Source organism: Seriola lalandi, unplaced genomic scaffold, assembly GCF_002814215.2.
Source record: "Seriola lalandi dorsalis isolate HSWRI2012SDOR001 ecotype SW California unplaced genomic scaffold, Sedor1 jcf7180002054357, whole genome shotgun sequence".
Taxonomy (NCBI): Eukaryota; Metazoa; Chordata; class Actinopteri; order Carangiformes; family Carangidae; genus Seriola; species Seriola lalandi.
The window spans coordinates 929,078-956,290 of record NW_019524910.1 but is presented as its reverse complement, the minus strand read 5'-3'; the positions used below and the strand labels follow the sequence as shown (position 1 = coordinate 956,290).

Genomic DNA, 27,213 nt, shown 5'->3' with positions numbered 1-27,213 from the left:
TTCAGTCAGTGTGTAGAATAATTTTAAATCCTTAAATATATATTAAATTTCATAATTCAATGAAACTATCTTCACAGTTGTCAAGTTGTATTTTTTTTTCTAAACTGGCTGCATCAGAATATATTCAGAGTTGTGTGAAATGTGAATGTGCTGTTTATTATTTATTATACCTGAACTTTTCAGATTTTGAAGCTGCTAAAATAAATATGGCTTTAAGTCCTCGACACAAATGGGTGTGTCCCTAAACCCTCTGCAAGCCTCCTGAATCTGATAACAATACGGATGCCATTCATTTGCCTTTTTTTTTTTTTTTTTTTTTTGGCTTTCAGCACTTTGAGGAATTCAGAAATCCACCCCGTAGGCAACTGTCTGGATGAATGTCTCAGATCTTGGAAATTTCGCTTGGATAGGTCGAAATTTCGCTTGTTTGTCTATTTTATTCAGGTAGGCTGCATTTTATCACGAGTCTAAAGTAAAGAAAATGTTTAAAACATGAGTAAAATAGGCACTTTTATTGTTGAGGACTGTGTTGGACTCCGGGCTTTATCTTTACTCTCCGCCTCTTTAAGTCTGCCCTACATCTGACTCATTTTGGTCCTTTGCAGTTTGCACAGCAGTCTGTGCTCTGCCCCATATTTTATTTGGCAATTCTCACCACCGCCGCTGCGTAAAAGTCCCTGCGCTGCGCTTGGAAATGTAGTTCTTTTTGCGCACGACGAGGTCTCCAAAATGGACCTAAAATCCGAACTCCTCAAATCCATCTGGTACGCGTTCACATCGCTGGACGTGGAGAAGTGTGGGAAAGTCTCCAAATCGCAGTTAAAGGTAAGAGGGAATAATGTTATTTTAAGATCAGGAAACTGAGACCGAGGGCCGTCCACTGGTCAGCACAGAAGCAAACTCCCAACTGTGTATTTGTGCGACTTTTTGCCTCAAACAAACCAGAACTCACCAGTCTCTATAGTTATCTTTATACGTTGTAAAATAGGCTACTATATGTGAATCAACATTGTAATCGGGTAAACAGTAACTCAAGCCCTGCAAGCTCTGATAGAAGTTCAAATATTTGAAAAAGCTTCCAGTTTTTCTTCCAACAGACACGTAACCTGTTCAGATTGGAGCTAAGGTGTGAGTGTGTGATCCAGCTTCAAGCTCAAAGTCCAGCTTCCCACCCCCGTGACCCAGAGACTTTAACAGAGACAAAACATCACCACTGTCAGGGCTTTAAATGAAACAATAAGACAGACACAACAAGAAGCAGAAACCTTCTATTGCCATCTCTCCCCCTCAGTGAGTGTTATTTTTGTCTGTCATGTTGCTTTCTGTCCAGTTCCTACATGCCTGGCTGAGCCCCCACAGCACAGAAGAATCCAGGGAACTGGCAGAAAGCTGTCCTGACATGCTTAGTCACTGAGGGCCAGCTGTCTGTACTTGTGTGTGTGTGTGTGTGTGTGTGTGTGTGTGTGTGTGTGGATATATGAAGAAATATGGAGTGCACAGAAGACTTAGACTATAGCAATGACCTTTTACCATTTTAAGTGAGATCTTATCGTCTATATATAACTACTTTATGTCTATGTTTCTTCTTCAGGTGCTTTCCCACAACCTGTACACAGTGCTGCACATCCCACACGACCCCGTGGCTCTGGAGGAGCACTTCCAGGACGACGATGACGGGCCGGTGTCTAATCATGGCTACATGCCCTACCTCAACAAATACATACTGGATAAGGTACAGTGACTGTTAAAATCACCTGTGGGGGCACCTTTTATTTCTAGTTTATTTCTTTGTTTGTGTATTGTAAATTAGGAGCAGTAAATGGCGCATAAACTCATCATCCAATGACAAATATCACCTCCATGTTCAGAAAACTACAAAGTTCAAATAGTTATTCAAAATGTACAAAACCTACTGAATGCACTGACCTTCTTGTAGAAAATCTTTATGTTTAAACGTTCAAAACGCTGAATTAAGATAAGGCCATGACGCTCTGGTGAAGAATCTTCTGCCTCATCTTTATCTGACGCAGCTGCCTTTAGGCCACCGCCAAGTTCAAACTGAGCTGTTCAAAAATACAGCAGCACAACATGAGTTGGCTGTGATTGTTTTTTCTCCTGTGATGAACAGAGTATATGTGTCTATCACATTTTAGAAAATTAAATGAAATTCATTCTGCTGACTGAAAGCTGCTTTGAAGTAACGAGTACGTCACAGAAATGTAGTGAAGTCAAAAGTACAATATTTGTTTTTATTATGTACGGTGGAGTAAAAGTCATAAGTTTCCAAAAAAATAATAATACTCAAGTAAAGTACAGGTACTCGAAAAATGTGCAGCACCCAAGTAGATGTACTTCTTTCTGTCCACTCCTGCTTACAGTATATCTATAGCTTTATTGGGTTGTTCTTACCACAAATGTTTCTCAGAAGCCGAGCTGCTTGTGGGGGATGAAGTAATCTCAGTTGTTATAGTGAAAAAAAACAGTGAGTGGAGCAATTTTCCAAGAATCAGGGTTTTGTTGCGGGAGAAATTAATAATCTCTGTGGTCGATTGACCTATTACACCCACAAACTCTATTAAAGTATCAGTCGTTGCGGGTCTTTTTCTGTCTTTTCAGGTCAAAGAGGGGATGTTCGACAAGGAGAAGTTTGACGATCTGTGCTGGATGATGACCATGAAGAAGAACTTCAAGGGGGTACCACAGGGGGCGCTGCTATCAGAGAGAGACTGTTTCAAGCTCTTCTGTTTATTCAACCTCCTGTCTGAGGACCGCTACCCGCTGGTGATGATACCAGAGGAGGTAAATAATGAGAGAGGAGAGTTTTAGCACGTTAAATGGGAATTTAACGTGCCGAATTGTGCCAGCACTCAATGTCAGGATCGACATTATTTGAAGGGATTCAGTTGGATCTGATTGACTGAGAGGTCGGCTAAGACGACTCAAGTCCATGATCATTCAGACAAACCTTGCATCAAGAGAGAAGGCTCACAGATCCATATAAAACATGACATAAGTGCTAACGTTTCTTCCTCAACATTGAGTAGACCGATAAAGAGAGACGGAGGAACAAATCACACAGGAAATCAAGGCAATACTGCGGGTTTTAATGCAGCTGCATTGGTCACTTTCACTGTGGCCGGTTTATTGCTAGAAAGACACATTAAGTTTCACATAAACTCAGCTTGTGTCCGAACAAAGTCAGACCACTACATTTTTTCACAGCAGTGCAAGTAAGTTAGTTAATGAGGCTCTTCCTTCCTGCGCTTCCTCCATAATGCTTTTGGTTTCCTGTCGACAGAGACCAAAATAAACTGCTTTTCTACCGTCAGCACAGAAGCCTTCCTCTGTAAAGGTGTATTGCAGAAATATACTTATACAAAATGTAAAGACGCTATCTGTATCAGCTGATGTCCCTGTAGCTCAGGTCTAAATATTAATACTTAAAATATTCTGAATGGTTTTAGGTGGAATATCTCCTCAAGAAAATCTCCACAGCCATGAGTGAGGAGTGGGATGGGAAGCCCTTGGAGGACTTAATATCCCAGGATGCCACATTGCAGGAGGAAGGTATGTCTGTATGGACATTCCTGGATCACATGACTGCAGGCCAGCTGCTGAGGGTCACCAGTGCCGAGGCCTTCAGTCTGGCTTTGGACGAGGTCTTTCTGGAGATGTACCACAATGTCCTGAAGAGGGTGAGTGTGTGTGTTTACTCCTCCCTCTTTTTTTTTTTTTTTTTATTAGACAGTTCATTTGCTCCTTTTGTTATTTTCATCCTGATCACTGCTTTCAGGGTTATATGTGGAAAAAGGGGCACGTTCGTAGGAACTGGACGGAGCGCTGGTTTGTACTGAAGCCCCTCTCCATGGCGTACTACGTCAGCGAGGACCTGAAAGACAAGAGAGGAGAGATCCATCTGGATAAAAGCTGTGTCATAGAGGTTGGTGAGGAAAGGAAAAACTCTGTGGGTTCGACGTGTTCACCTCCTCACCATTAACTAACCATCAACTAAACCGACTTACTGAGTCCGAGTGTCTCTTCTCTCTGCTGCAGCCTCTTCCGGACAGGGAGGGGAAGCGATGTATGTTCTGTGTGAAAACCCACAACAAAACCTATGAGATGAGCGCGTCTGACCAGAGACAGAAGGTGGAGTGGACTCAAGGTGTGTTGGTGTGTACAAGTAGAAACACGAGGAAAAAATCCTAAATTAACGACACCGATTTATAATGTGTGTCGTCTCTGCCATAAACCAAATATTTTAAGTATTTTTTTTCCTTTCTGTCTTCATCTGTTCATCTACTGATGAAGAAAATTCTCTGAAGTGTGTCTTCATTGTCTGTACAGCTCCAATAACTAGTTTGTTTGTTGATTTAATTTCATTGGCGACTATTTTAATAATTGATGTGTTGAATGTTTCAAGCAAAAATGACAAACATTTGTTGGTTCCAGCTTCTCAAACAGGAGGATTTGGAGCTTTGTTTGTATCGCTTGTGATAGTAAATTAAATATTGTTTTGGTTTAAGAGTGTAACTTGGATAGAACAAGAAATTTAGGGACATCACTTTTGGAAATCGTGGATGTTTCCCACTATTTCTTCACAGACTAAACAAGTGAACGATTTATCGAAAAAGTAATCGATAATGAAAATGATCATTAGATGCAGCCCTTACGTTAATATGTGAATATGTTTCTCAACCTGGAACTAGGTGGAAGATTTCACACGACACGCAATATATCAGAAAAATCAGTTAACTACAAAGGAAACGTTATCTTGACACACAACCTTATCATGTGACACCAAGACATCTCGTTTTGTGCATTATGACAATGTCATTATGACAGGAAGTACTTTTCTCATGCAATCACTCGCTCATTCTCTTTTTTAGAATTTACATTAAGATCTCTATGTGTGTGTGTGTGTGTGTGTGTGTGTGTGTGTGTGTGTGTGTGTGTGTGTGTTACCTCTCCAGCCATTCAGACAGGACTCCGTCTCCAGGGCGAGGGCAAGTCCTCCCTTCACCACGAACTGAAACTGAAGAGACGGGTTCAGCGGGAACACAGCCAACGGGAGCGCAGCCGGAGCGCCCGCAGCAGCTGCAGCAGCCAATCAGACGACTCGAATATCCAAGAGCTGGAGAAGATGGAGAAAGAGAAAGACAGGCAGGATCTCGAGATTGAGAGCATCATCCAGGTAAGAGAGGGGACGGGATCGGCGGAGGGACAATTGTGTGATCACAACGTCAGGCTCACTTTTAAACCTTGCTGGCAGTAATTACACAATAACAAATATGTTCTAGCGCTGAATAGCATATATCTGTGTTTTTCAGCATGCACGGGAGTTGGAAACTAGACGAAGGGAGGCAGAGGAGAGAGAGAGGAGGAAACAAAGGGAGGTGCAGATGGAGCTGGAGAGACAGCTGAAAGAGGCTGAGATGGTAAGAAAAAGTTTGCCAGATGACAACATTTATTTACAATTCTTCTGAAATGGGATTTAGAGTCCATCCCATTGGCTTCGATCTCTGAAGACAGCATGAACACGTTGGCATTATAAAAGTCAGATTTAACCTTTAGTGATGTTTAGTGGTGGAGAAATGGTTACGACATTCCTGGAAAAGGTGATTCAGGAATAGGTCATTTCTTTCCACTTAACTGGTGCTGGTTTGTGTGTGTGTGTGTGTGTGTGTGTGTGTGTGTGTGTGTGTGTGTGTGCGTGTGTGTGCGTGTGTGTGCGCGTGCATGTGTGTGTGTGTGTGCGCGCCCAGTTGAGAGACAGCATGCAGGCAGAGATGCAGGAGAAGGAAAGGGAGGCTGAGCAGCAGAAGAAGAGGATTCAGGAGTTGGAGCTGACGCAGCGGAAACTGGAGGCTGCTCTCAACATGGAGATCCAGGCTCGGCTGGAGGAGGAGAGAGCCAGACAGGAGCTGCAGAGGTCAGAGACAAACACACCCAGTGTATTCCCCTCTGTACTCTAAACCGGGGGTAATTCAGTGTCTGCCCCTGTGGGCCTCCTCTCAAAACTGAGACAACTGTGCACTAGAATATTAAAGGAAGACTTACTATTGTTTGCCTTACTTGTGTTAGGGGATAATAATGCGCTGAGATTTCGAACTAACGATCAAAGATTCAGGACTGAACTGAAAGCAGAGGAATCTCAGCCTAACCAGACATCCAGGGTGATAGTCCAGTTTTTTCCACGGATGCACACAGTCAGACTGAGATAGCAAATAAGTACACAATGTGGTCTGCATGATGAGAACATACAGTTCATTTTTTTTATCACTGTGATAAGTCTTAATACGAGAAAAAAACACAATGACAGTTTCTAAAGATCATTTCATTTACATTATTCATATATATAATTACACCTTTTACCAAATTGTACTGTTTTGCAAATGATTTGTCGGCCCACTTGGAATACCTTTGCGACCCACCAGTGGGCCCCGGCCCAAAGGTTGGGAACCGTTGCTCTGAGGGATATAAACAAGATGTATATCCTATGGATATGTTATCTTTGAGCTACAACTTTTTATTTTATCCTATATTTGCTTACCGGCTACTATCAGTGTTTTACTTTGAAACTAAGGAAAGCTTAAAAACGTTCTGCAGCTATACGGAGTGTCTTATATTTTCTACAATTTCTCTGTGGATTTATGGATGTTTATTTGCAATGGAAATTGAAGATAATGACATCCTCTGGATCTAGAAATGTGTGTATCATGTCTGTGTGTTTGAGGCAGATTGTGGCAGTCTGTCACTGCGGGTTCTGAAGTATCTTAATTGCCTCAGTTAACTCTGTGTCACAGCTGCTGCTGCAGCTGCTAACTACATTAATTAACTTCCCATTGTTTCTAGAACACCAGGATGCACATGTCCTGGTGGCCTTACAGTGTATCTTTGCCTCATGTCTGTGAACCTCTGCTCTGAACCAAACCAAACTGCAGACACATTTTCAGTTACTTTAGTTCTGCTCTTTCCTCTTTTCTCCAGGTTGCTGCAGGCTGAAGAGGAGAAAAAGAAGCTGTGTCAGCTCCTGCAGGAGCAGCAGAGGGCCTTGCAGGGCCTCAGCCCCATAAAGGAGGCCTCAGACGGCAGTATAGACGAGGAAGCCCCCTCAGCCCTCCACTCCGCCTCTCAGGAGCTCCAGGACCTGCGGGCATCTCGCCAGAGAAGCCACCAGCACCTGGAGGTGAATAAGAGGCAGTGTGTTCGGATCAGTTCAGTGTGTTTAATATCAGAAAAACACTCACAAGCAGCTACTACTTTTATCCTCTCACTCCAGGAGGTTCAGGAGAAGCTGAGGAACGCCAGTCAACATGTGCGGCACTGGAACGTCCAGCTGAACCGCCTGATGACGCCCATCACTCCTGGAGGTGCAGTGTGCTCTAAAACACCACATCTTTAAAAATTCCTGGGCTTGGACCTGCTCCAGGACGGATAACTTCTGTCTTGGACTAACTCCTAAAATAGGACATTAACGTAACCTCCTTGGGGAAAAAGTTATATTGCTGTTATGAAGCTTGACTTTGAATCAACTGGAAATTTTCTTCTCTTTTTGCAGAGCGTTTGGAACATCGCCTATTATCAAAACAAATGTGTCCCAAAAAGGAAGGAGCGCTGGCAAGTAACGAGTTCATCTCTAAATTCAAGATACGAGCCCATGAGAACAGCCAGACTCCGGAGGAGAACCAGAGGCTGGAGGAGCAGATGGAGGCCGCTCACCTCTCAGACAGATCAGATGAATCACAGGGAAAACCCAACGGACAAATGTGATAAACCATGATGACGGTTAAGGGAACAAGTTTTCTAATGTACGAGTTCAATAATGATGAAAGAAATTCTTCATTTGTGTGAGATTGAGAGTGGAGAGTGGAAGGAAAACATTATTTACAATAATACATAGAAAACCTTCAAAAAGCTTTGTATTATATTTATATTCAGAGTTGCACACTAAGATGGAGAACAATGCAGGATTAAATGAAAACACATTTGACTAAGATCAACAGAGATTTACAGTTTTGTACAAATAAAGTTTCTTGGTGAATAATAAAATTTCATTTTGTGATATTTGTCATTTCCCTGGTCAAACCATTTGATTCACTAAAACCTCTCTCTCTACAACTATGTCTGTTAATATTAGACTTGTGCTTCAAGTTCTCTGCTGTAATCTGATGATTGGAACCACAGGAAGTTGTGTACGTAATAAATGCGTCGTAAAAAGTTTAAAAGTGCAGATGAATACAACATTGCAGAGGAGTTGTCTAATTATTTGACATACAAAACAAGGTTGATGACAAAATACTGAGCAGTTGAGCCCAAATAATAAACTAGCTGGCAAATGCATCAGCTGACGTTAGCTCATCACAGACATATTATCAGGATGTATGCAGCAGATAAGTTACGAGTAATTGCACAACAGAAATATAAAAGATATCATCAAGGTTTCCATTTGAGCTGCTTGGTACATATCCTGGTTTAAGGGATCCTCATCAAAGATGTTTGTTTATGGTTTATATTTATTTAAAAAACAAAACAACAAAAAAACAACAAAAAAACAGATAAGCCTTCACTGATGCCAAAAGGGAAATTCACAAAAACTAATATTAGCTGATAAATCATTACTATTTCTGTTACTATATTTTAAACTCTCAAATATTAGTATCACTACCATCCTTAAAATCCAGTATAACTTGAGTTTTAAAGTATCAAATCCTCATATTTTTAAAGCTGGAACCGGCATTGATTATATTACGATAATATTGATATATCAAATATAATCAATGAATCGATTGATCATCGTAGGTATAAAAATGTACACTTGTGCAAACGTCTCATCTCACTGCGCTGCAGAACAGAGAGGTTCAGGAGATCCTTTATTCCCACTGCCATCAAGCTATACAACACCTCAGCCAAAGGATGTGGACTAATCTAATTATTACTGTTTATTTATTATTAACTGTTTTTATTATTATTATTATTATTATCAACAATGAGCTAATGGACACATGAATTTCCCCTAGGGTATAAATAAAGTATCTATCTATCTATCTATCTATCTATCTATCTATCTATCTATCTATCTATCTATCTATCTATCAATGAAATAATGACACATTTTGCCCTGAAGGTGGCGCTGAAGTAAATAAGAGCAGAAAAATGACCCGGAAAGAAAACAAAATAACTCCCTACTTCAAACATCATGGCGGCGTCCTGCACTGTGTCATGCAGGTGGTAGAGAAACTGTCTGTTGAGTTTATATCTAATTAATCGCAGTTTATCCGGTCGTGTTATGGGTTTGTTTTAACCTGTGCAGACATCATTAGGTGAGGAGTGAGGAGTGCACCATGTTGGCCTCAGTGGCTGTCAGCATGACGGCAGCCTCCAGAGGGAAGGTCAGGTCTCTGGTCTCTCTGAGCCGGAGACTGTCCAGCAGCCAGCGCGGCTCCCCGGATACAGCTCACCATCCTCCGGCTGAAACCTCGGCTCTTCTCCGGGACAGCGAGCCGGCCGCGGAGGAGGAACGGCGCTGGAGGCGCCGAAAGGACCCCAGCGAGCGCTCCGTGTTCCTCTTCCCCGGGCAGGGCAGCCAGTTTGTGGGCATGTGTAGAGGACTTTTAAAGTACCCTAACGTCAAAGACATGTTCAGGGTCGCCCAGAAGATCCTCGGGTACGACCTGCTGTCTCTGTGCCTGGAGGGCCCCGAGGAGGAGCTGATGAAGACGGTCCACTGTCAGCCGGCGGTGTTCGTCACCTCACTGGCTGCGGTGGAGAGGCTGAACCGAGAAAACCCAAATGTACGTCAGATAACGATTAATCGATCAGTTTGCAATGATTGACAGGAAATTATTGATCAACTAATAGTTAGAGTTTTAAGTCATTGTTTCAGGTATTGTCACTTCATGGCCTCTGGAAACTCGTCTAATTAGAGCTGCAGCTGATAATTATGTAAAATGATAAAATAATATTTTATTATGATGCATCCACTGTTTTTTTTTATAATCATCTTGTCCATATAAGCATAAATACATTATATTATTATTACTGAGGCATTATCTTCTTTTTCTTTACATTCGTCCACAGGCCATCGAGACGTGTGTTGCTGCTGCAGGTTTCAGCGTCGGAGAATTTGCTGCTCTGGTCTTTTCTGGTGCCATGAACTTTGCAGAAGGTAAACATGACATGTTTCCTGTGTTGTGCAGGACGAAGCTGGAGCTCAGTGAAAAAAAACACCAATGTTAGTTAGTCTGCCGTATTTACCCTTGCTGTGCCTTCTTATCTAGCCCTGTATGTGGTGAAGGTGCGTGCGGAGGCCATGCAGAAAGCATCAGAGCTGGTTCCCAGTGGGATGCTGTCGGTGATCGGGAGACGTCAGGCTCAGTATAAATACGCTTGTGTTCAAGCTAAAGAGCACTGCAAGAGCCTGGGGATTGAGGAGCCGGTGTGCTCTGTGGCCAACTATCTGTTCCCTGACGGCAGGGTCATCGCAGGACACCAACAGGTTTGCAGCACAAAAGCTCAATTCAAAATACAGCTATGAACGCATCAGGTGTAACCACCAGTTAAAGGTGGGACAGGACGTTACATCTTTGCTTCATCTACATCACAGTGAAGCATATCTGTGCAAACGTATGATGAAGAAGGGTATTTTTCTTTGAGTCTCAGGCTTCTCCTGTGAGATCTCTCTCTCTCTCTCTGTCTTCCCAGGCTTTGGATTTCCTCAAGCAGAACTCGAGGCGTCTGGAGTTCATGAGGACCAAACCTCTCCCGGTCAGCGGAGCTTTTCACACCGAGCTGATGGCGTCGGCTACTGAACCCCTCAGAGATGTTCTCAGACAGGTGGAGGTCAGTCAAACAGTTTTTAAGCCACATCAGGCCTTTATGGTGTTTTATTTTATTAATTAAAAAAATTATTCTGATTTTGCACTCATCATCTAACACCTAGATTTCTCTCCTGTTCAGGTGCGGCGTCCCGAGATCAACGTGTACTCCAATGTCGATGGCAAACGCTACATGAACGAGAGCCACGTGCGCAGACAGCTGGTGAAGCAGCTGGTGTCGCCCGTGAAGTGGGAGCAAACGATGCACGAGATCTACGAGAGGACGCAGGGAGAGAAGTTCCCTCACACCTACGAGGTTGGCCCGGGGAAGCAGCTTGGTTCAACACTTCAAATGTGCAACAGGAAGGCCTTCAAAACGTATACACAGGTGCCAGTCACCACTTACGAAGACTGACAATGCAGAGGTGTGGACTCTGATTACAAACCAAGCAAGCAGGAGACATTCTGACCAGCGAGACCAGTTAGACCTGCAAGCTCCTGTGGTTGCTTCTTAAGGTCTTCTTTGTGTGTTACTGTATAATTAAATAAAACTTTTTTTAATTAATGAGCCTGCAACATTTTGCCATTTTAAAATTTTATTTGCGTCACATGAAAAGCAGTTTCAAGTCTGCTACAGAAAGTCCAGCTCCCTTCATTTTCCATTAAGCCAGGCTATATATCATCTGTAAAAAAAAAAAAAAAAAAAAAAAAAAAAAAAGTTGGCCTCTTAAACCAGTAAGAAACTAATCAAGATACAAAAGACTGCAGGCCAGCAACAGTCCAGTCATGGAGACATGCTTTTGACAACTGTGAACCAGCATGTCACTGCTACAATATGCTGGCCAACTCCTCAGGCAATGGTGTAAAACTGATTTAAACTATATCCACATGCCCTGATAAGTTTTAAAGAATATTTTTTTACTTGCCCAATAATTTGTTCACAGTCTTCAGTGTCAGCTTCAATACCACTCATTAAAATAGTATAAAAAGAGAAGTCAAAGTAAACAGCAGAAATAAATCAGTTAGCAATAATTGTCACTCGCTTGCAAACTTTTTTTTTTTTTCTTTTTTTTTGTCAAATGTATATTGGCCAAAAAGACCTGCTTATGGCCCTTTAGGCTTTCCATTCTTTCCATAGTGCACCGAAGAGGGTCAATGCAGCCACCAGAGCCACAGTCACGAGGGCTCCTCTGGTCCAGCCAGTGCAGGTTTTCACTTTAAAATTGGACACCTGTGAAAAGAAGCGCAGTGAGTCAAACTTGAACTGCATGTCCAACATTAACACATCTTATCTGTGTCTCAGATCTGAGCAGTGGGACATTTTGCACACAGGGAAAGATTATTTTGCCCGCATATAAATTATGACGTCTTCATCATAGCTTCGCAATAATAACTAAGCATAGCAGGTCTGTCAAGCTTTGGATGTCTCCACTTGCTGAAACAGGGCGCACAGGAATTTAATCAGAGTGATAATCAGCTTCTTAAGCATTTGGATGATTCTGCTTTTTTAACCTTTCAAAAAATAAAAATAAAGGAGCAAATGTGTAAGTAATGTGAGGATTAAACCGAGCGTTTATCTGCTCTAATGTAAGCTGCAAACATTTGCATGTCTGGCTAGCTTACTACCTCCAGGAGTAACCCAACTTTACAACCAAAGAGAATGGGCACATGAGCTAATCACATGATTCTGATTCTGATGACCTGTTTGGCACTGACACATCGGCTGCGTCAGTGCTAAGATGCTGCTATATCAGAGAGAGGAACAGCTTAGTGAAGGGTCAGTTGAGACATGTATAATGTCACATAAAAACAAGTGTTACCCAGGCTGTCCACGCTTCAGCTCTGAGGATGCCCTGCCCAGGCGCAGTGCTCGCTATCCAGGCCTTCACTGCAGCAGACAGACCCTGGAAGCCCCAAAACTGGCTGTGGATGTCCCTGGGACAGAGCAACACCAGGTTACAGCCAGTCACATAAAGATCTGATGAGTGAAATAACATGAAATGGATGAATTTATTTTTTTTTACCGATAGATGGTCCTGGTCAGTGCCTGAGCAGGTCTTAGCATGTGTAGAGGAGTTGGTAGCCAGTTTGGCTGTCGGCTGGTCCACTCCCGGTCCAGCTGGTCTCCAATTACAGCCAATTGGCGGGCAAAAGCACGGGTAGTCCTGTCATTGATTCTGAAGAGAGAACAAGCAGAGATTTTGTTCAGTTACTTAGATTTTTCCAGTTGGATTTGTCACATTATGTCACAATTTTTTTTTTTTTTTGTTAGTGTTTGTTTTTGGTACAACTGATCCCACATGGTCTGTGTCCTGAGGCTCCGTCTGTCTGAACTGTGTGTCGTTGTTATTAACAGTCCCTCTAGTGTGGCGAAGGGCCAGTGCTGTACCTGAGGTTAATGTCAAACAGGGTGCCAGCGTCCACCTCGCCAGGTCCAGCCTGGAGAGAGACGACACGACTCGGCTGTCTTGTTTGTTCCACCATCTTTGTTTTCTGAAAAGAGACCCATCAATATGTAAATTATTCATATTAGTACATGTGAGATAAAAGTACCTTGAGCTTCATTAGTTGTGCAGGACAGATAATGGCTCTGTGGTTTGACAGTGTCTGTGTGTTATCCTTGCTTGACTCCCAACGGTCATAAACAGGCTGTGTAAATACTGGGTCAGGTTACCAGGATAGGTGGTGGCTGTGTTACCGGGAAGAATATCCAGGTAGATAAAACAGGCTCTCCTAGGTTTGAGATGACATCATCTGTTGGATTAAGTCCAACAGTTGTAGTCCACTTACTACTGTACACTGCAGCAGTGTGTTTCAGCTCCCAAATGGACATGAAGTTCAGGACGAGTTTATGCAGAAAACTATAGATCTAATCTACCTTTCTCACTATACACTTACATATGACTTGTTATTTTCTGTTTTGCCATAACAGTCAAGCCTGCAAATGTTTATTGTTGCCTCCTACGTGCACCTGTCCTGATGCCAGTTCCTGTTGTGTCTGAAATCATGTGCCTGAATGCAAATGCTCCATTTCCATAACTCAAATCAACCAAACTGCCTTTTTACCCTCTCCGAGAAGAAGTAACACATCGCCGGTTCCAAAGAATCTGCTTAGAGGCATTAAATGTTTGTGTATTTACAAATCATGATGGGTCCTGAGGAAATATTTTAAGGAGTTTAAGCCAATTTAAAAGAAAAAGATCAAATACCATCAAAATATTGCCATAAATGTGGGAACCTTAATATAATTTAATATGATTAATATAATCACAGCCAAGGCTGCAAAATGATACTCAGAGGACAGTTGTTGAGTATAACTCGTGTAATAGTCAATAGTAGTTTTCCGTGTTGTCATAACAAAGAGATGAAATCATCCCTCACCTAATGCAAACAAAGGTCGTTTGGACGATCACACATATTAAGTTACACATTAAGTCCGCAGAGATTAATTCATTAAAAAATGAAAAACTACATTTCTAATTAACTAATGTATTTTATTCTTTAGGAATAATATCATGTAAGATATTAATCGAAAATGAACGCTCCCGCCCTGACAGTAAACAGGTGCCTGTACAATAGAAGGAAAGTAAAACCTACCTTTTGTGTAGATTAAAGTGGACGCCGCCCTGTAATAAATACAAAGACATTTTAATTAAAATGTGTTGGAAATGATAAAGTAAAGAAATCATCGCAATGTGTTTTCCTGTACTTACAGCAGCGTCCTTTAATCTTGTTGTTCTCAGGTAACTGCCACAAAAGTGATTGGCCACGCCTTTACCTGCTGCTGCCGGGAGTGACCACGGTGGGGCGACAGTAGTTGTGCTTTAGAAAATAAATGTATCTTTTCACATTACTTCAGAATACTACTTTTTATATCTTAGAGTGGCTATAGAGAGCTATATGATCCATTTTGTCTGCTGGGAAAATGTCATATGCATAAATAAAGAATCATTTCAAACCTTGTGAAAATATATGCATAAATCTTTTTTTTCAGTTTATATGGAAAGTCTTTTTGCATGCCTAACCAATATTATTTTTATTATTATATATTTAATCTTTCTTTGTACTGTCCCTGTCTTGTGTTTTTTTCTGATATTTTGCTAATCTGCATTGTTTAATATAGTTAGATACAGTGTTAGTGTTATAGATATAGTCATTAATTTTTGATAATTTATATCTTAACTTATTCAGTATGTAATAGTGACATCTAAGTGCTATTATTTTATACATTATAATAATAGTGCAGTTGCCTTGTTCTGTCACCCGTATTGTCCATAAGACACAAGTTCTGATAAAGTAAAAGATTATTAAAAAGATTATCAGTGGAATAATCTCTTGTGCATAATAATCAATATAACTTTTGGATGTTATGGCAAACATGTATGCAGTGGTTTTTGTTTTGTTTGCTTTTTTATTGTGCAAAATTCAAGTACAATTTACTTTGTTGATACATTTACAGCATACATTCATAATGAGAATAAGTTAACTAAGAGGGAGGGTCCTGTTCAAGCAGCTTAAACCAGACCAGTGAAGAAAAAACTTTTAAGGAATTTCTGTCCTAAAAAATATGTACATATATGAATAAAATGTATACGCAACAAAATCTAATTATTCAGTAAGAAATCCAAGAGAAGGTGTAAGTACCAGTTTTAACAGACATCACATGGATGCAACGTGTTTGTAATGATTAAAAATATCACAGGCTGCCCAACACTGACCCCTGCTGGTACACTGTGGTAACGACACCCTGCAATGACATCACTGCGTCCCCCGTTGCTAGGTTATTTTCCCGGAAAAGCCAAGCCCTAAACGGTGTCGTGTAATTGTTTCTTTTTCTACACATTTTTAAATTAAATTTTCTTTAAAATTGAAATTAAATCGCATAATATTGTTATCTATATATACATGAATGTAATTAATAACAAAGACTTTTATTGTGAAGAGCAGTTTGGCCGTGGTGGGCTTGGCGTCACAGTCGGGTTTCACGACGCCTGGATCAATAAATGTAGCTTGTTAGCAATAAAGAATGCTAACCTGGGAGAAATGGTTTGCTAACGGCGATGCTAACAAACCGCCCTGCCGCTGTGCTTGGCTTGGAGCTCAGCTAACGACCGTCTGATGAGATTGCATCACTGACTGGGTGATGTCCGCCCAGCCTCTGCAGCAGTCCGGGGAGGATTCAGCAGCAGCCTGCTAACAACTGAGCCAGCCCGGCTAGCTGATGCTGATGACTGGCTGTTTCCTGACATTGATTTGCAGGTAGGTGACTGGATAGAAACCACAGGGGCAATGCGAAATGCACCGGTGCACCGTTACAGCATGCATTTCCCTTCTTCTTACCCTGCATTTTTCTATCCGTAGTGCTGTCAGCTTGTTTATCTGCTTTTACCTGTTGTACTGTGCTCCACCCTAGTGGGAGGCACCATGGCCGGTAAGGTGAAGTGGGTGACAGATATTGAAAAATCAGTGCTCATCAACAACTTTGAGAAAAGGGAATGGATTCAAGTCACAGAAAACGAAGACTGGAATTTCTACTGGTAGGTTTCCCATCTACATTACACCTGCACTTGTAGTCCTTAGACACTATTTCATGCAAGCACCTTATACATGTGTATATATATTTTATATGAAGGCAATGGTGGTAGAAGTACTCACATTCTATGCTTATTTAGAACTATCACATTGTGAATGTAAGGTTGAATGGCCCCTGCGATACATTTTTATTACATTATATTATACTGATAGGTTGTTAATACTGGTGTGAGGTGAGAAGGTACCAGTTTCAACTACTTTATATAGTATATAGTCAGGTAGTTTAGCACAGTGGTTCCCAAACTAGGATTCAGGCCACTTCCCAAATGTCACAAGACCAATCTGAGGGGTCGTGAGATGGTTAATAGGAGAGAAAAGAAGAAAAAACAAAGTTTTGCTTCACATATATTTATCAATTTGTTCTAACCTTTGCTAATTTTTTGTGAAATATTGGATAATCTTACATTTGGTTAACATCTGAAACGTTACAAGGGGCTTTGACTAGACTTTTGTTTTTTATAAGGTGACACAAGTCAAAAAGGTTGGAAACCCCTGGTTTAATCTTATCTTTTTATGTAAAATGTTCATTTGAAAAGTACCCAGTAACAACAGCAGTGGAGTGAAAAGTGCAATATATGCCTCTGAAATGCAGTGAAGGAGAAGTAGGGTGCATGATTATCCTGCCTATGCCAATTAATGAGTGATAATTATATCAAGCTAATTTCTAGGTTCCAGAGTGTCATAATATTTGTGCTATGTGCAGGATGAGCGTCCAGACCATCAGGAATGTGTTCAGTGTGGACACCGGCTACCGCCTGTCAGATGAACAGATGGTTAACCACTTCCCCAACCACTATGAGCTGACCAGGAAGGACCTGATGATCAAGAACATTAAACGCTACCGCAAGGAGCTGGAGAAGGAAGGAAGTCCGCTGGCAGAGAAGGATGAGAACGGGAAATACATTTATCTAGGTATCTATCAGAGCACTACGGAGAGGGATGAGTGTAGAAATGCAAAGATATTTATCTGCCTCCTTTCCTTTTCCTCTCATAGAGGAAAAAGTTGATTATGTTTTTCTGTTTCCTCCATCTTTTGTGCAGATTTTGTCCCTGTGACGTTCATGCTCCCGGCTGATTATAATTTGTTTGTGGAGGAGTTTCGTAAGAATCCGTCCAGCACCTGGATCATGAAGCCCTGCGGGAAGGCCCAGGGCAAAGGCATCTTCCTCATCAACAAACTGTCCCAGATCAAAAAGTGGTCCAGAGACAGCCGCACCTCCACGTGAGTTAACCACCGCCACTGAATCCTTCCTGTGAGGTTGCTGTATGTAGGTGTGTTTTTTGTATTTCCTCTTTTTTCTTTCAATTTTATGGAAAAACAAACCACAAAGTACCTATTGTTTCTCCATTCTCTATTCTCTACTCGTTTGGTGAAGTAATGCCAGCATTGGTTAATGATCACTTCTCAGTAAATGACCCAATGTGAGGAGGAAGCCTAACACTTTGAAGTTATATGCACAGAAAAAAACAGTGTAATCTTCTCTTTAAGCATTTGATTTCCAGGTAAACATCCAAAACTGGTAATGATCTTTCTTTTAACACATCAGCTTGGTTGTGGTTTTGCTGATGTTTGGTATCTTGCTTTTTTGCCCCCAGGTTTGTAGCAGCCTCTAGTGGTAAGGAAGCATATGTCATCTCCCTGTACATTGACAATCCTCTGCTGATAGGAGGGAAGAAGTTTGACCTGCGGCTTTATGTCTTGGTGACCACCTATCGGCCTCTGAAATGCTACATGTAAGCCTTTCTTATTAAAGCATAGAATTCGGCTGTAGTTGAACCATTAACCTGATTTGTCTGTAATTATTCACCAGGGGAAGGTTTTGGTAATGAATTAGTGATAGCAGTGTGTTAGAATATTCTTTAAAATCTTAATCACAGTCAGTACGACTGTTACTGATCTTATCAAAGTTGTTTATGTGAGCTCTCTCTGGTGTTCGACTCTCAGGTACAAACTGGGCTTCTGTCGGTTCTGCACAGTGAAGTACACACCCAGTACAAGTGAACTGGACAACATGTTTGTTCATCTCACCAATGTTGCCATCCAAAAACATGGGGTAAGTCTGTATCATGTCTGCTCTGGCTAGTAGGGCCACATAGTGTGCACAGAATATTTCTTAAAGTATAAAAAGTGCACAACTGTTAGAATTTAATGTTTTAAATCAGTGTTAATATCGGATGTTAAAGGGGTATTCCACCAGTTGAGTAGTGCACTTCCATACAGGGTCTCATGAAGCAGCAGAGGCTTCAACATCCTGACTTTTATTCTGTAGGGGTTGGGTCAAAAGTTGTGTAAAATTGGTGGACTGCACCTTTAAATTGTATCAGGCTAAATATACAGTTTCACAAAATATATATAACATCTGCTGACTAGATCCAAAGACACTGACCGATGAATTTCAGGTATCAATATATCCTTCTCAAAGTCAATCTGTACATCTTTTTGCACCAGAACAAAAAAGAAACAATTCCAGTACCTAGTTAGAGTGTGTGCCTTTAACGCAGGATGACTACAACCACGTTCATGGAGGCAAGTGGACGGTCAGTAACCTCCGTTTGTACCTAGAGAGCACCAGAGGAAAGGAGGTGACCAGCCGACTGTTTGACCAGATCCACTGGATTGTGGTGCAGTCCCTGAAAGCTGTGGCTGTGAGTAGACATGTCCAAAGTATGTGACAGTCACTCTTACACGCTGATTGACATCATAAAAAATACAAGAATTTTAAGAAGTTTAAAACAAATTATGAGACTTAAACGCACTGGATATGTTGTGTATCTTCAAAGTTACGTATTTAGATAAGGTTTTATCCTATGAAAACCATGTATATGCAAAACAACAGCTTGAAACAATGGTGTTAACTTAAAATGTACATTAAACCACACTGTTGTTCCTGCTGGGGGATGGTGTTAAAAGTGTGAGACCTTTAATGACTGCAGCAGTCTAACACTTTTAAACAGACAGTTGTAAAGTTACCTCAATGTAGTGATGTCTTTTTGTTTTAAGAACAGCAGTGCACTCAACTTAATGTACGCTTCCTTTTTCTACTTAGCGATCTGATGCACTTCCCCTATAAGGCCTCTATACACATGCTGCTGTGTGCTAATAGCCACGTCCACTGGTGTATTTTTACTTTGCTATTTGCTAACATCCTTCCCAGCTGACTTACTCTGATACATTCAAAAGTTCCCAACGTATTTCAATCACTAACTGGTCAATTCCTCTTCCTTATGTCTCCCAGCCTGTGATGAACAACGACAAGCACTGTTTTGAATGTTACGGGTATGACATCATCATTGATGACAAGCTGAAGCCGTGGCTTATCGAGGTGAGTAATGTAACAGGAGGAGCTATTACGCACAAACACACCTACAAACTCACATAAAAGGAATTTAATTGATTTTATCGACTAAACAATAAACTATGCTGTATAAAAAACATGTTTTTCTTTGCCTAGTTCCTGAAGACACACTTTACATGCGTTCACAGTTACTCCACATACTTTTCCTTTGGTTGTTGAGCAACTTTAAATGCCCTCGAGGTTGAACTTTGTGTGTGTATAATTGGACGTGAGTCTCTCTGTGTTCAGATGTATGCTGACCCATTCTGCGTTTTATTCCAGCTGAAAATACAGGGAAAACTGAGCATGTACCAAGTAATACAGGCTGATACAGGCTATTTGCTGGCTGGAGTTTATCTTAAAATAGGGCGCCTTTGTCATCGTTGGATTGTGTTTCTTTTACAATCTGAATATTGTTCTTGTTATGTAGCTGTCATCTTTTTCTGCGCTCCTTTTGACAGCCATACAATGAATTGCTGGGTTTCCAGGTTAGGTCTCAACTATTTCTGTTCAAAGACACCAATCTGATCTATTTCAGTCGACACCAAGTTGGTTGTAGGGCATTAATGCTCCTCAGTGACAGACCAATAAAACCTGTGCCACAAATCTTTTATTCATTACTCCTGCTACTTGCTCTGTTTTGGTTTGACCTTACAGTAGTTAGGAAGGCATGTATGGATGCCAACTCTCATAAAAGGTAATGCATAACAATAGAAGTGTGTGTTTGTTTTAATAATTCAAGGAAGTGTGTGTGTTTTGATATCAGAATAATTGCTTCATCTCTCCTTTGGCAGCCATGTAAGTTTTCCAGTGTGTATCTAGAGTTCTTCTTTGAATGTGTGTTTATGGGCCCAGCTCTTATTGCACATTAGCAGCTACATTTCCTGCCTGATGAGAGCCCCTATGGGGGATGGGAGGAAATTAAACAATGTGCTCATGTCTGTCTAGATCACACAGTACTTTAAACTGGATCTCCACGTGTTTCCATGCAAAACACCTTCTTTTCAAATGTAAATGTCATGTTTCTTTGTCTCTCTGTGCTCCTCAGGTCAATGCCTCCCCCTCGCTGACCTCCAGCACGGCCAACGACCGCATCCTGAAGTACAACCTCATCAACGACACCCTCAACATTGTCACACCCAACGGGGACATCCCAGACTGCCGCTGGAATCGCAGCCCACCCCGAGAGGCCCTGGGCAACTATCAAGTTCTGTGAGTGACACTGAAATCTACCAGTCACATTCAGACACACTGAGTCAAGGAAGCGAGGAGCTAAAAATATCACCCTAGTGAAAAGTGAAAGTTTGTCTGTTACAGTGACTAAGCTCTGGGTGTCTTGTATCCCTTGCAACCTCCAGGCCCCTTCGATAGCTCAGTTGGTAGAGCGGAGGACTGTAGAGGTAATAATAGACATCCTTAGGTCGCTGGTTCAAATCCGGCTCGAAGGAGTAACTTTTAACTGTGTAGTGAAACAGAGGAGACCATGTGACTGAGCAGGTTTATGGTTTTAACTGTAACTTATTAACCAGAACTCGGAGTAACTGTCTTGGGTCACTGGTTTCTCTTCAACATTGTGAAAACTTTATCATGATGCTGTTTGTTAGATTGTAAGAGAAGCACATGAGAGGCAGTTATATTCAGAAACTTTTTTTGTTCATTATATTCACAGAAGAATTGAGACTTTACACTTTATTGTTTATTGCTGCTCCATAAGATTCATGAAAATACTGCCACAGATCTTTTTAATTCCAATGCTTTAATCTTAATCTAGATTTATATCATGAAAAAAAATCATCAGTGTCCCTGTAGACAGATGTAATATGAGCTTGTGTTGCTTTTTCCTATGTATGTTCCACTAAACACCAGTGCTCACACTCCACAAAGATCCAGTTGATGCACTGTTTGTATTCATCTGCAGTCGTCTGTGCTAAAGCTGCACACAGACAGATCCTAGCAGTCATCTGCTCGTGTGGCACACATCCCTTCGATAGCTCAGTTGGTAGAGCGGAGGACTGTAGTGGACATACCAGGCATCCTTAGGTCGCTGGTTCAAATCCGGCTCGAAGGAGTTGCTTTTGACTGTGTGCTGTGGAACCTGAATGTGTTTGCCTTCTCCTTCTGTATTTGTAAAGCTTCCTAACTAAAGTTATTAACTCATTACTGTTGCTACTTTCCTCGTTTGGCTGCAGTTTCATGGAGCAGCTTTTGTGAACATTATGACATTGTTTGTTACGTTACTCTACAACAGATTCTGATGGACAACAGGTAAATACAGTTTGTGTCTAAGGAGAGTTGGTTTAGCTTTGTTAGCAGCATGACTCCAGGGAGGGAAACGTCAGCTGGTCCACCACTTTAGTGAAATATCTCAAAGAGTACTCCCCCCACTTTTGTGTCCACCATTGGGTGTTAGTGTGACCCTGTCGTAAATGGTTTGTGATATGTCATTCTCGCTCCCTTCGATAGCTCAGTTGGTAGAGCGGAGGACTGTAGTGGACATACCAGGCATCCTTAGGTCGCTGGTTCAAATCCGGCTCGAAGGAGTAGCTTTTAACTGAGACACTTGATGGTTAGCCACACATAAACCAGTTCAGTTTGTAGTTCAGCACATGGTTCAACATACACCAGCTGAAACCATGCAAAAGCAATTCTAATGACACATCAAAACTAAACTCTAATTAACATAAACATATCCCACAATGTTGTGATTTGTTAGGTTACAGCTATTGGCTGGTTAACACAGTAGGTCCCACTAGTGACTTTTATACTCTTACCTGCCAACCCTTAGGTCTCTGGTTCAAGTCTGCCTTTAAGAAAAACTTTAAATGAATGGAGGCAAAAAGACGAGCACTGAGTGTTGTGAAGAGCACAGTACCAAAAACGATAGCTGCTGAGGGTGGAAAACATGTCGGTTATGTTTGGCTCGGTTGAAGCAGAGGAGGTCTGTTGTGGCAGTGGCACAGATCCATGACTCACTGCATAAATCCAGTTTGAAAAAGCAGCATCTGTTAAAACAAACTGCTCAACATCTGTTTAGCACAAAAGGATCAGCCCTTCTGCCTGGACTCTTTCCTAAGCAACATGTGCCTGTTCAGTCAGAAAACCTCAGGAAATTATCTGATAAGGGTCTTTAAAAAGTTGGTTTTCTTATAAAATATTTGTTAGGAAAACATTTTTATACAATATTTCTTTCAGCTAGTCAGTCCAAAGTTTGGTAGAAGTTATTTTTCCTTGTTGTCTGTCATTATGCTGCTGTGTTGAGATGTCACAAACAGGTACTGAACTCATGCAGTCACCATTTCCACACATACAGTAGTTCTTTCACAAGTCTGGAGGAAGCTGCGTCTTATGAAAGTGCCCTGAATTTGTTTGTAACTGCTGCAACATTAACACAATTAAAAATCACTCCTTCGAGCCGGATTTGAACCAGCGACCTAAGGATGCCTGGTATTTCCACTACAGTCCTCCGCTCTACCAACTGAGCTATCGAAGGTGTGAGACAATCACTGCAAACCTGTGACTGGTCGGTCACACTTTAACCCATGGTGAACAAACCAGTTAGCATAGTAGCATAGCTAAAACATCACTCCTTCGAGCCGGATTTGAACCAGCGACCTAAGGATGCCTGGTAATTCCACTACAGTCCTCCGCTCTACCAACTGAGCTATCGAAGGGGTAGTGTTCTGGAGCGGCAGACCGCCAATTTAAAGGATACTTTGCACAATGTATGCTGGGGTCCTTTCAGCATGAGCCCCATTGTTGTGGGCATAATGTGTGCTTAGTGCTTATTGTGTGAGTTAATCCCCTTTTTGTTCCGTGTAACAGCGAGCAGAGGGGGCAACAGGAACTCGCTCATATGTTTCTCTTTACTACACCCTCCACTGACTCTAAGTGCTTCTCTGTGTCACAAGGTACGACGAGGAGCAGGCGCAGAGCGAGAATGCCGAGCGTGACCTGCGAAGCCGCTCAGGTCAGTCGCTGGGGTCAAAGGGCTCCAAGGGAAGTGCAGGCGTTCGTCCCGTTGCCGCCACCTGGAAGTGAGGTGATATTGCTGACTCTTATGACTTCCTGTACAATATTACAGGGTCCAACAGTGGGGCACATGGGGATAAAAAAAAAAAGAAGGACCACCCAGACTTTTTTTTTTAGCCCAACTATCCAACGGAGGACTGCTCTCTCTCTCTTTCTCTCTCTCTTTCTCTCTCTCCACATTTCACTGACTGAGGCACGTGGGGGCAATAACCCTGCTGCTGAAGGGGAGAGAAGTCAACAATGGGGTCATATCTGGAGAGTTTAAAGGCTGGAGTTTGTGGCTGTTTGTATGAATGTGTAACCAGAAATGTACAAATTATGTTGATATGAGGGTCAAGTCAAATGAAGTTTACTCCCAAAGCCCAGTGTCACTTGAACTCTCCCACCAACAGCAACCAGGCTCTTTACATAGCCAAGGAAAAATGACCCAAACAAACCTTTGATATAAGAAAACCTTGTGAGAGCCCTGTGACAGCTGGGGACACATTAGGAGCAACAGACGGGGAAAATGGCCGTTATACGAAAAGAAAAGACAGTTGTTACAAAATTAAAAAAAAAAAATCCAAGGCGAGCAAGACGGATGAAAAACCTGAACTATGCATGATTACTGAGTACTGACATTTTAACTTGACCCACCACACAGGAGCTCTGTGTGATGAACTGTATGGAAACAAAGAGGTATGGAAAAAACACAGTGACAGAAACAAGAAATCTAACGAACACAAAAGGTATAAAGATGTGATTTATTGATAGGCAGTTGATAGATAGATTAACGTAACAGAACTAAATGTATAATGGCCCTTAAATTGAATTATATGATGTTTTTTATACGTTCATTATCAGTATGTTTATGCGTGGGGGGTTTCATTGAGATTGACTATATTCAGTGCTGTTGCACTTTATCACTTTATTCACTTAACTGATTTTTCCCATGTTGCATTTTGAGTTGGACCGCTGACGTCATATCTGCTGTGCATTTTCAAATCTAACTTAAAACAATAATCTCCCAACTTTCCTGCAGTTACTGAAATATTGAACCACCGATGATGGATAAAAATTCCCCTTTTTAATTCACTAATGTGGGGCTGAACAGTATTGCGGGGGGTCATTGTGATATTTTCTTTTCTTCTGGGTAAATACAGTAATTTAAGTCACACTCACTATGAATATTAAGCATTTAACTTCTGTAGAATTTATAATTTAAGCAATGACTAGGGAGGGATTAGGGATTAGGACAGTTTTCCCTTTAACGTGACACTTTGATTTAATCCAGTATAAAGTGTTTGTTCATATTGATTAATAAATCACTTTGTTCTAAAAAAAAAAAAAAAGAGGCTGTAACTAAATTGTGATTAAAATCAATCTTAATTATATTATTAATCAGATGGACTATATTATTTGTCTTTAACATTAGTAATCAAAATTAGAAGTGAGGACGTTTTCATTTTTTGTCCCGCAGCAAAATAGTTTATATAATTTATTTTTTCCTTTTTGACATGTCTTATCTTATTTGAATATTACAAATGCATACAGTACGGTGTTGATGCTGAGACAGTATCATTCAAGCCTATTCTGCTGTGTAAACTCATTTGTGGAATTAAATGCTGCTTTTGTATGACTAATGTTTGTTGATTTGCTTTGGAATAACATAGAAAGGGAAAATTCTCCACTGATTGTGTAACAGGCCTCTTTATTTGCTCTAACAGTGGAGTCAGGGTTTTTCATTTCTTGTCACTTCACTGTAGCAAGAGGCCCCTATAGCCTTTGATGAATCTAATCTGTCTGGAGTGTAGATTAATCAGAGGTCAATCCTTCAAAAAGTAAATGACCTCTGCTCCTATGTTCTCGCTGTTACCACGGCAGTAAAGTCGGTCTCTGCATGGCACCGCTCCTTGACCTTGAAAGTTTGACACCGCCTCACCACCACATTGTTGTTTCCTCCTTGGTCCTGCAGCTGGTTACTACATAGAAAAGCAGCTGGACGATGCAAATAAATCATACACATGTTTATCTGTGATCTCCAGCCAAAGCTATCTGATCTGTGTGAGTCTTTGTTGGTCAGTGAGACGCACACATCCTCCTGTGATAGAGAGCAAATTCACTGAGAGATGGATCGAATTCTGAAGAGTATCGAACAGATGTCAAATAAAGACCTGGGTTGACATGAGGTTCCCACTGCTGGTTTTCTTTGTTGTGGTTATAAACTGTGCAGCTTATGCTGTATACATGACGTGAAGAGCATCTATGTTTTTAGCTTTGAATTAATGACATTTCTGTGTATGACAAATGCATTTTTTCAATTGATTTTAATTTTTGTCTTCCTTTCAATAAAATATCCATATTGGTGCTGCCTTCACAAATGTTTATATTTTAAAACAGGGGATAAGTGGAAAAATTAAAGTGGACTGGACCTTTAAAATACATGCAGAGGTTTTTTATTTACAGCATTTTTGAAGTCTTTGAGTCTCATTTACAAGAAAGAACCTTTTTCTAAGTTGTTGACAAGTTCTCACGTCCTCAGACTGCAAGTGATAAACATAAGACTAGCTATTTAAATATACTACTGTACATCTAAGAGTGTCCATTACACAACTCTGCATTAAATATATTGCTGTTCCATTTACAGAATTAGTTCATGGCTTCTGCATGAGTGAAGAAAGTGTCTATATTTGCAGTAGAGAGAAACATAAGAGGGTTGAGTTTTTTATCTTTATTCTTAGTCTTTAATCTTTATTAATATCTCAGACATTGAATTTGTGATGGGACACTGTCATCATCATATATTTGTGCATGGGGAAACACGCTATATTACAGCAGTTCAGTTTGCCTCTGAACATGTGCCACGATTGCTCTGTTTTCTATGACCTCTCACATAAATAAACTCTGAACTTATGAATGTGGTTGCCATAGATTGGTATTTTTAAAACTTTATCCAAGGCTCTGACTCTAATTTTAAAACCTTTATCTTTTATGTGAAATGGTGCATATTTTTATTTACATTTCAATAACAACAACATATAGCAAACACTCAGCAGATAGTGCTGGGGTTCTAATTGAAATTTAATGTTGTCATGTGTAGTCTGCAGTGTGCACATCGTGGGCATTTGAAGGTGATGAGAGAGTGTAAGGAACATAGGGTCCCAAAGAGGGCTAATCTCACTTTGACTTTCATTAACAAACATTCACAAAACGAGACCTAGAAGCCTCTCTAGGGCCCCTTGGGCTCCTCCTGTAGGGAACCATTCAGAGTGCCCCTGGATAAAATGACCAAAAAAAAGTTTTCAAGGGATGTGACGTCAGACAGGCGCGCCTCTCCGTAGTTTGCATAAAGCTCATCGGTCTTAAATAGTGCGAGATCGGAAATGTAATAATTTCAAAATAAAGGTTTTGAAACCTCATCCTGGAAGCTTCATCAATTTTTAATCTCAATATACAACTATGAC

At 41.1% G+C, this 27,213-nt stretch overlaps 4 protein-coding genes and 5 non-coding genes across 9 annotated transcripts; 6 read left to right on the top strand and 3 right to left on the bottom strand.

Moving 5' to 3' along the window:
• The first annotated feature begins 356 nt into the window (after window positions 1–356).
• def6c (DEF6 guanine nucleotide exchange factor c) lies at window positions 357–8,049 on the top strand. Its single transcript, XM_023408164.2, has 12 exons — window positions 357–825; window positions 1,592–1,732; window positions 2,617–2,799; window positions 3,465–3,695; window positions 3,794–3,940; window positions 4,054–4,162; window positions 4,971–5,191; window positions 5,328–5,435; window positions 5,763–5,929; window positions 6,988–7,186; window positions 7,280–7,370; window positions 7,559–8,049. Exons 1-12 carry the CDS (start codon window positions 730–732, stop codon window positions 7,768–7,770), a joined length of 1,905 nt encoding a protein of 634 aa, XP_023263932.1. The 5' UTR covers window positions 357–729; the 3' UTR covers window positions 7,771–8,049.
• A 1,129-nt stretch (window positions 8,050–9,178) lies between these two features.
• On the top strand, window positions 9,179–11,379 carry mcat (malonyl CoA:ACP acyltransferase (mitochondrial)). Its single transcript, XM_023408163.2, has 5 exons — window positions 9,179–9,791; window positions 10,078–10,165; window positions 10,278–10,495; window positions 10,702–10,839; window positions 10,957–11,379. The coding sequence occupies exons 1-5, from the start codon at window positions 9,342–9,344 to the stop codon at window positions 11,227–11,229; spliced, it is 1,167 nt and encodes a 388-aa protein (XP_023263931.1). The 5' UTR covers window positions 9,179–9,341; the 3' UTR covers window positions 11,230–11,379.
• Window positions 11,380–11,392: 13 nt separating this feature from the next.
• Window positions 11,393–14,616, bottom strand: bik (BCL2 interacting killer). Its single transcript, XM_087174493.1, has 6 exons — window positions 14,528–14,616; window positions 14,412–14,440; window positions 13,204–13,307; window positions 12,839–12,991; window positions 12,635–12,749; window positions 11,393–12,045 (listed from the first exon to the last, which is right to left on the bottom strand). The coding sequence occupies exons 3-6, from the start codon at window positions 13,296–13,298 to the stop codon at window positions 11,929–11,931; spliced, it is 480 nt and encodes a 159-aa protein (XP_087030619.1). The 5' UTR covers window positions 13,299–13,307; window positions 14,412–14,440; window positions 14,528–14,616; the 3' UTR covers window positions 11,393–11,928.
• A 1,028-nt stretch (window positions 14,617–15,644) lies between these two features.
• ttll1 (tubulin tyrosine ligase-like family, member 1) lies at window positions 15,645–23,923 on the top strand. Its single transcript, XM_023408165.2, has 10 exons — window positions 15,645–16,073; window positions 16,228–16,351; window positions 17,110–17,318; window positions 17,448–17,628; window positions 18,003–18,140; window positions 18,352–18,460; window positions 18,909–19,052; window positions 19,643–19,729; window positions 20,790–20,953; window positions 23,650–23,923. Exons 2-10 carry the CDS (start codon window positions 16,239–16,241, stop codon window positions 23,777–23,779), a joined length of 1,275 nt encoding a protein of 424 aa, XP_023263933.1. The 5' UTR covers window positions 15,645–16,073; window positions 16,228–16,238; the 3' UTR covers window positions 23,780–23,923.
• Window positions 21,103–21,189, top strand: trnay-gua (transfer RNA tyrosine (anticodon GUA)). The gene is given in 2 exon segments: window positions 21,103–21,139; window positions 21,154–21,189. It is a non-coding gene; the product is annotated as a tRNA-Tyr (tRNA).
• On the top strand, window positions 21,723–21,809 carry trnay-gua (transfer RNA tyrosine (anticodon GUA)). The gene is given in 2 exon segments: window positions 21,723–21,759; window positions 21,774–21,809. It is a non-coding gene; the product is annotated as a tRNA-Tyr (tRNA).
• trnay-gua (transfer RNA tyrosine (anticodon GUA)) lies at window positions 22,195–22,281 on the top strand. The gene is given in 2 exon segments: window positions 22,195–22,231; window positions 22,246–22,281. It is a non-coding gene; the product is annotated as a tRNA-Tyr (tRNA).
• trnay-gua (transfer RNA tyrosine (anticodon GUA)) lies at window positions 23,145–23,231 on the bottom strand. Its single transcript is given in 2 exon segments — window positions 23,145–23,180; window positions 23,195–23,231. It is a non-coding gene; the product is annotated as a tRNA-Tyr (tRNA).
• On the bottom strand, window positions 23,326–23,412 carry trnay-gua (transfer RNA tyrosine (anticodon GUA)). The gene is given in 2 exon segments: window positions 23,326–23,361; window positions 23,376–23,412. It is a non-coding gene; the product is annotated as a tRNA-Tyr (tRNA).
• Window positions 23,924–27,213: the final 3,290 nt, after the last annotated feature.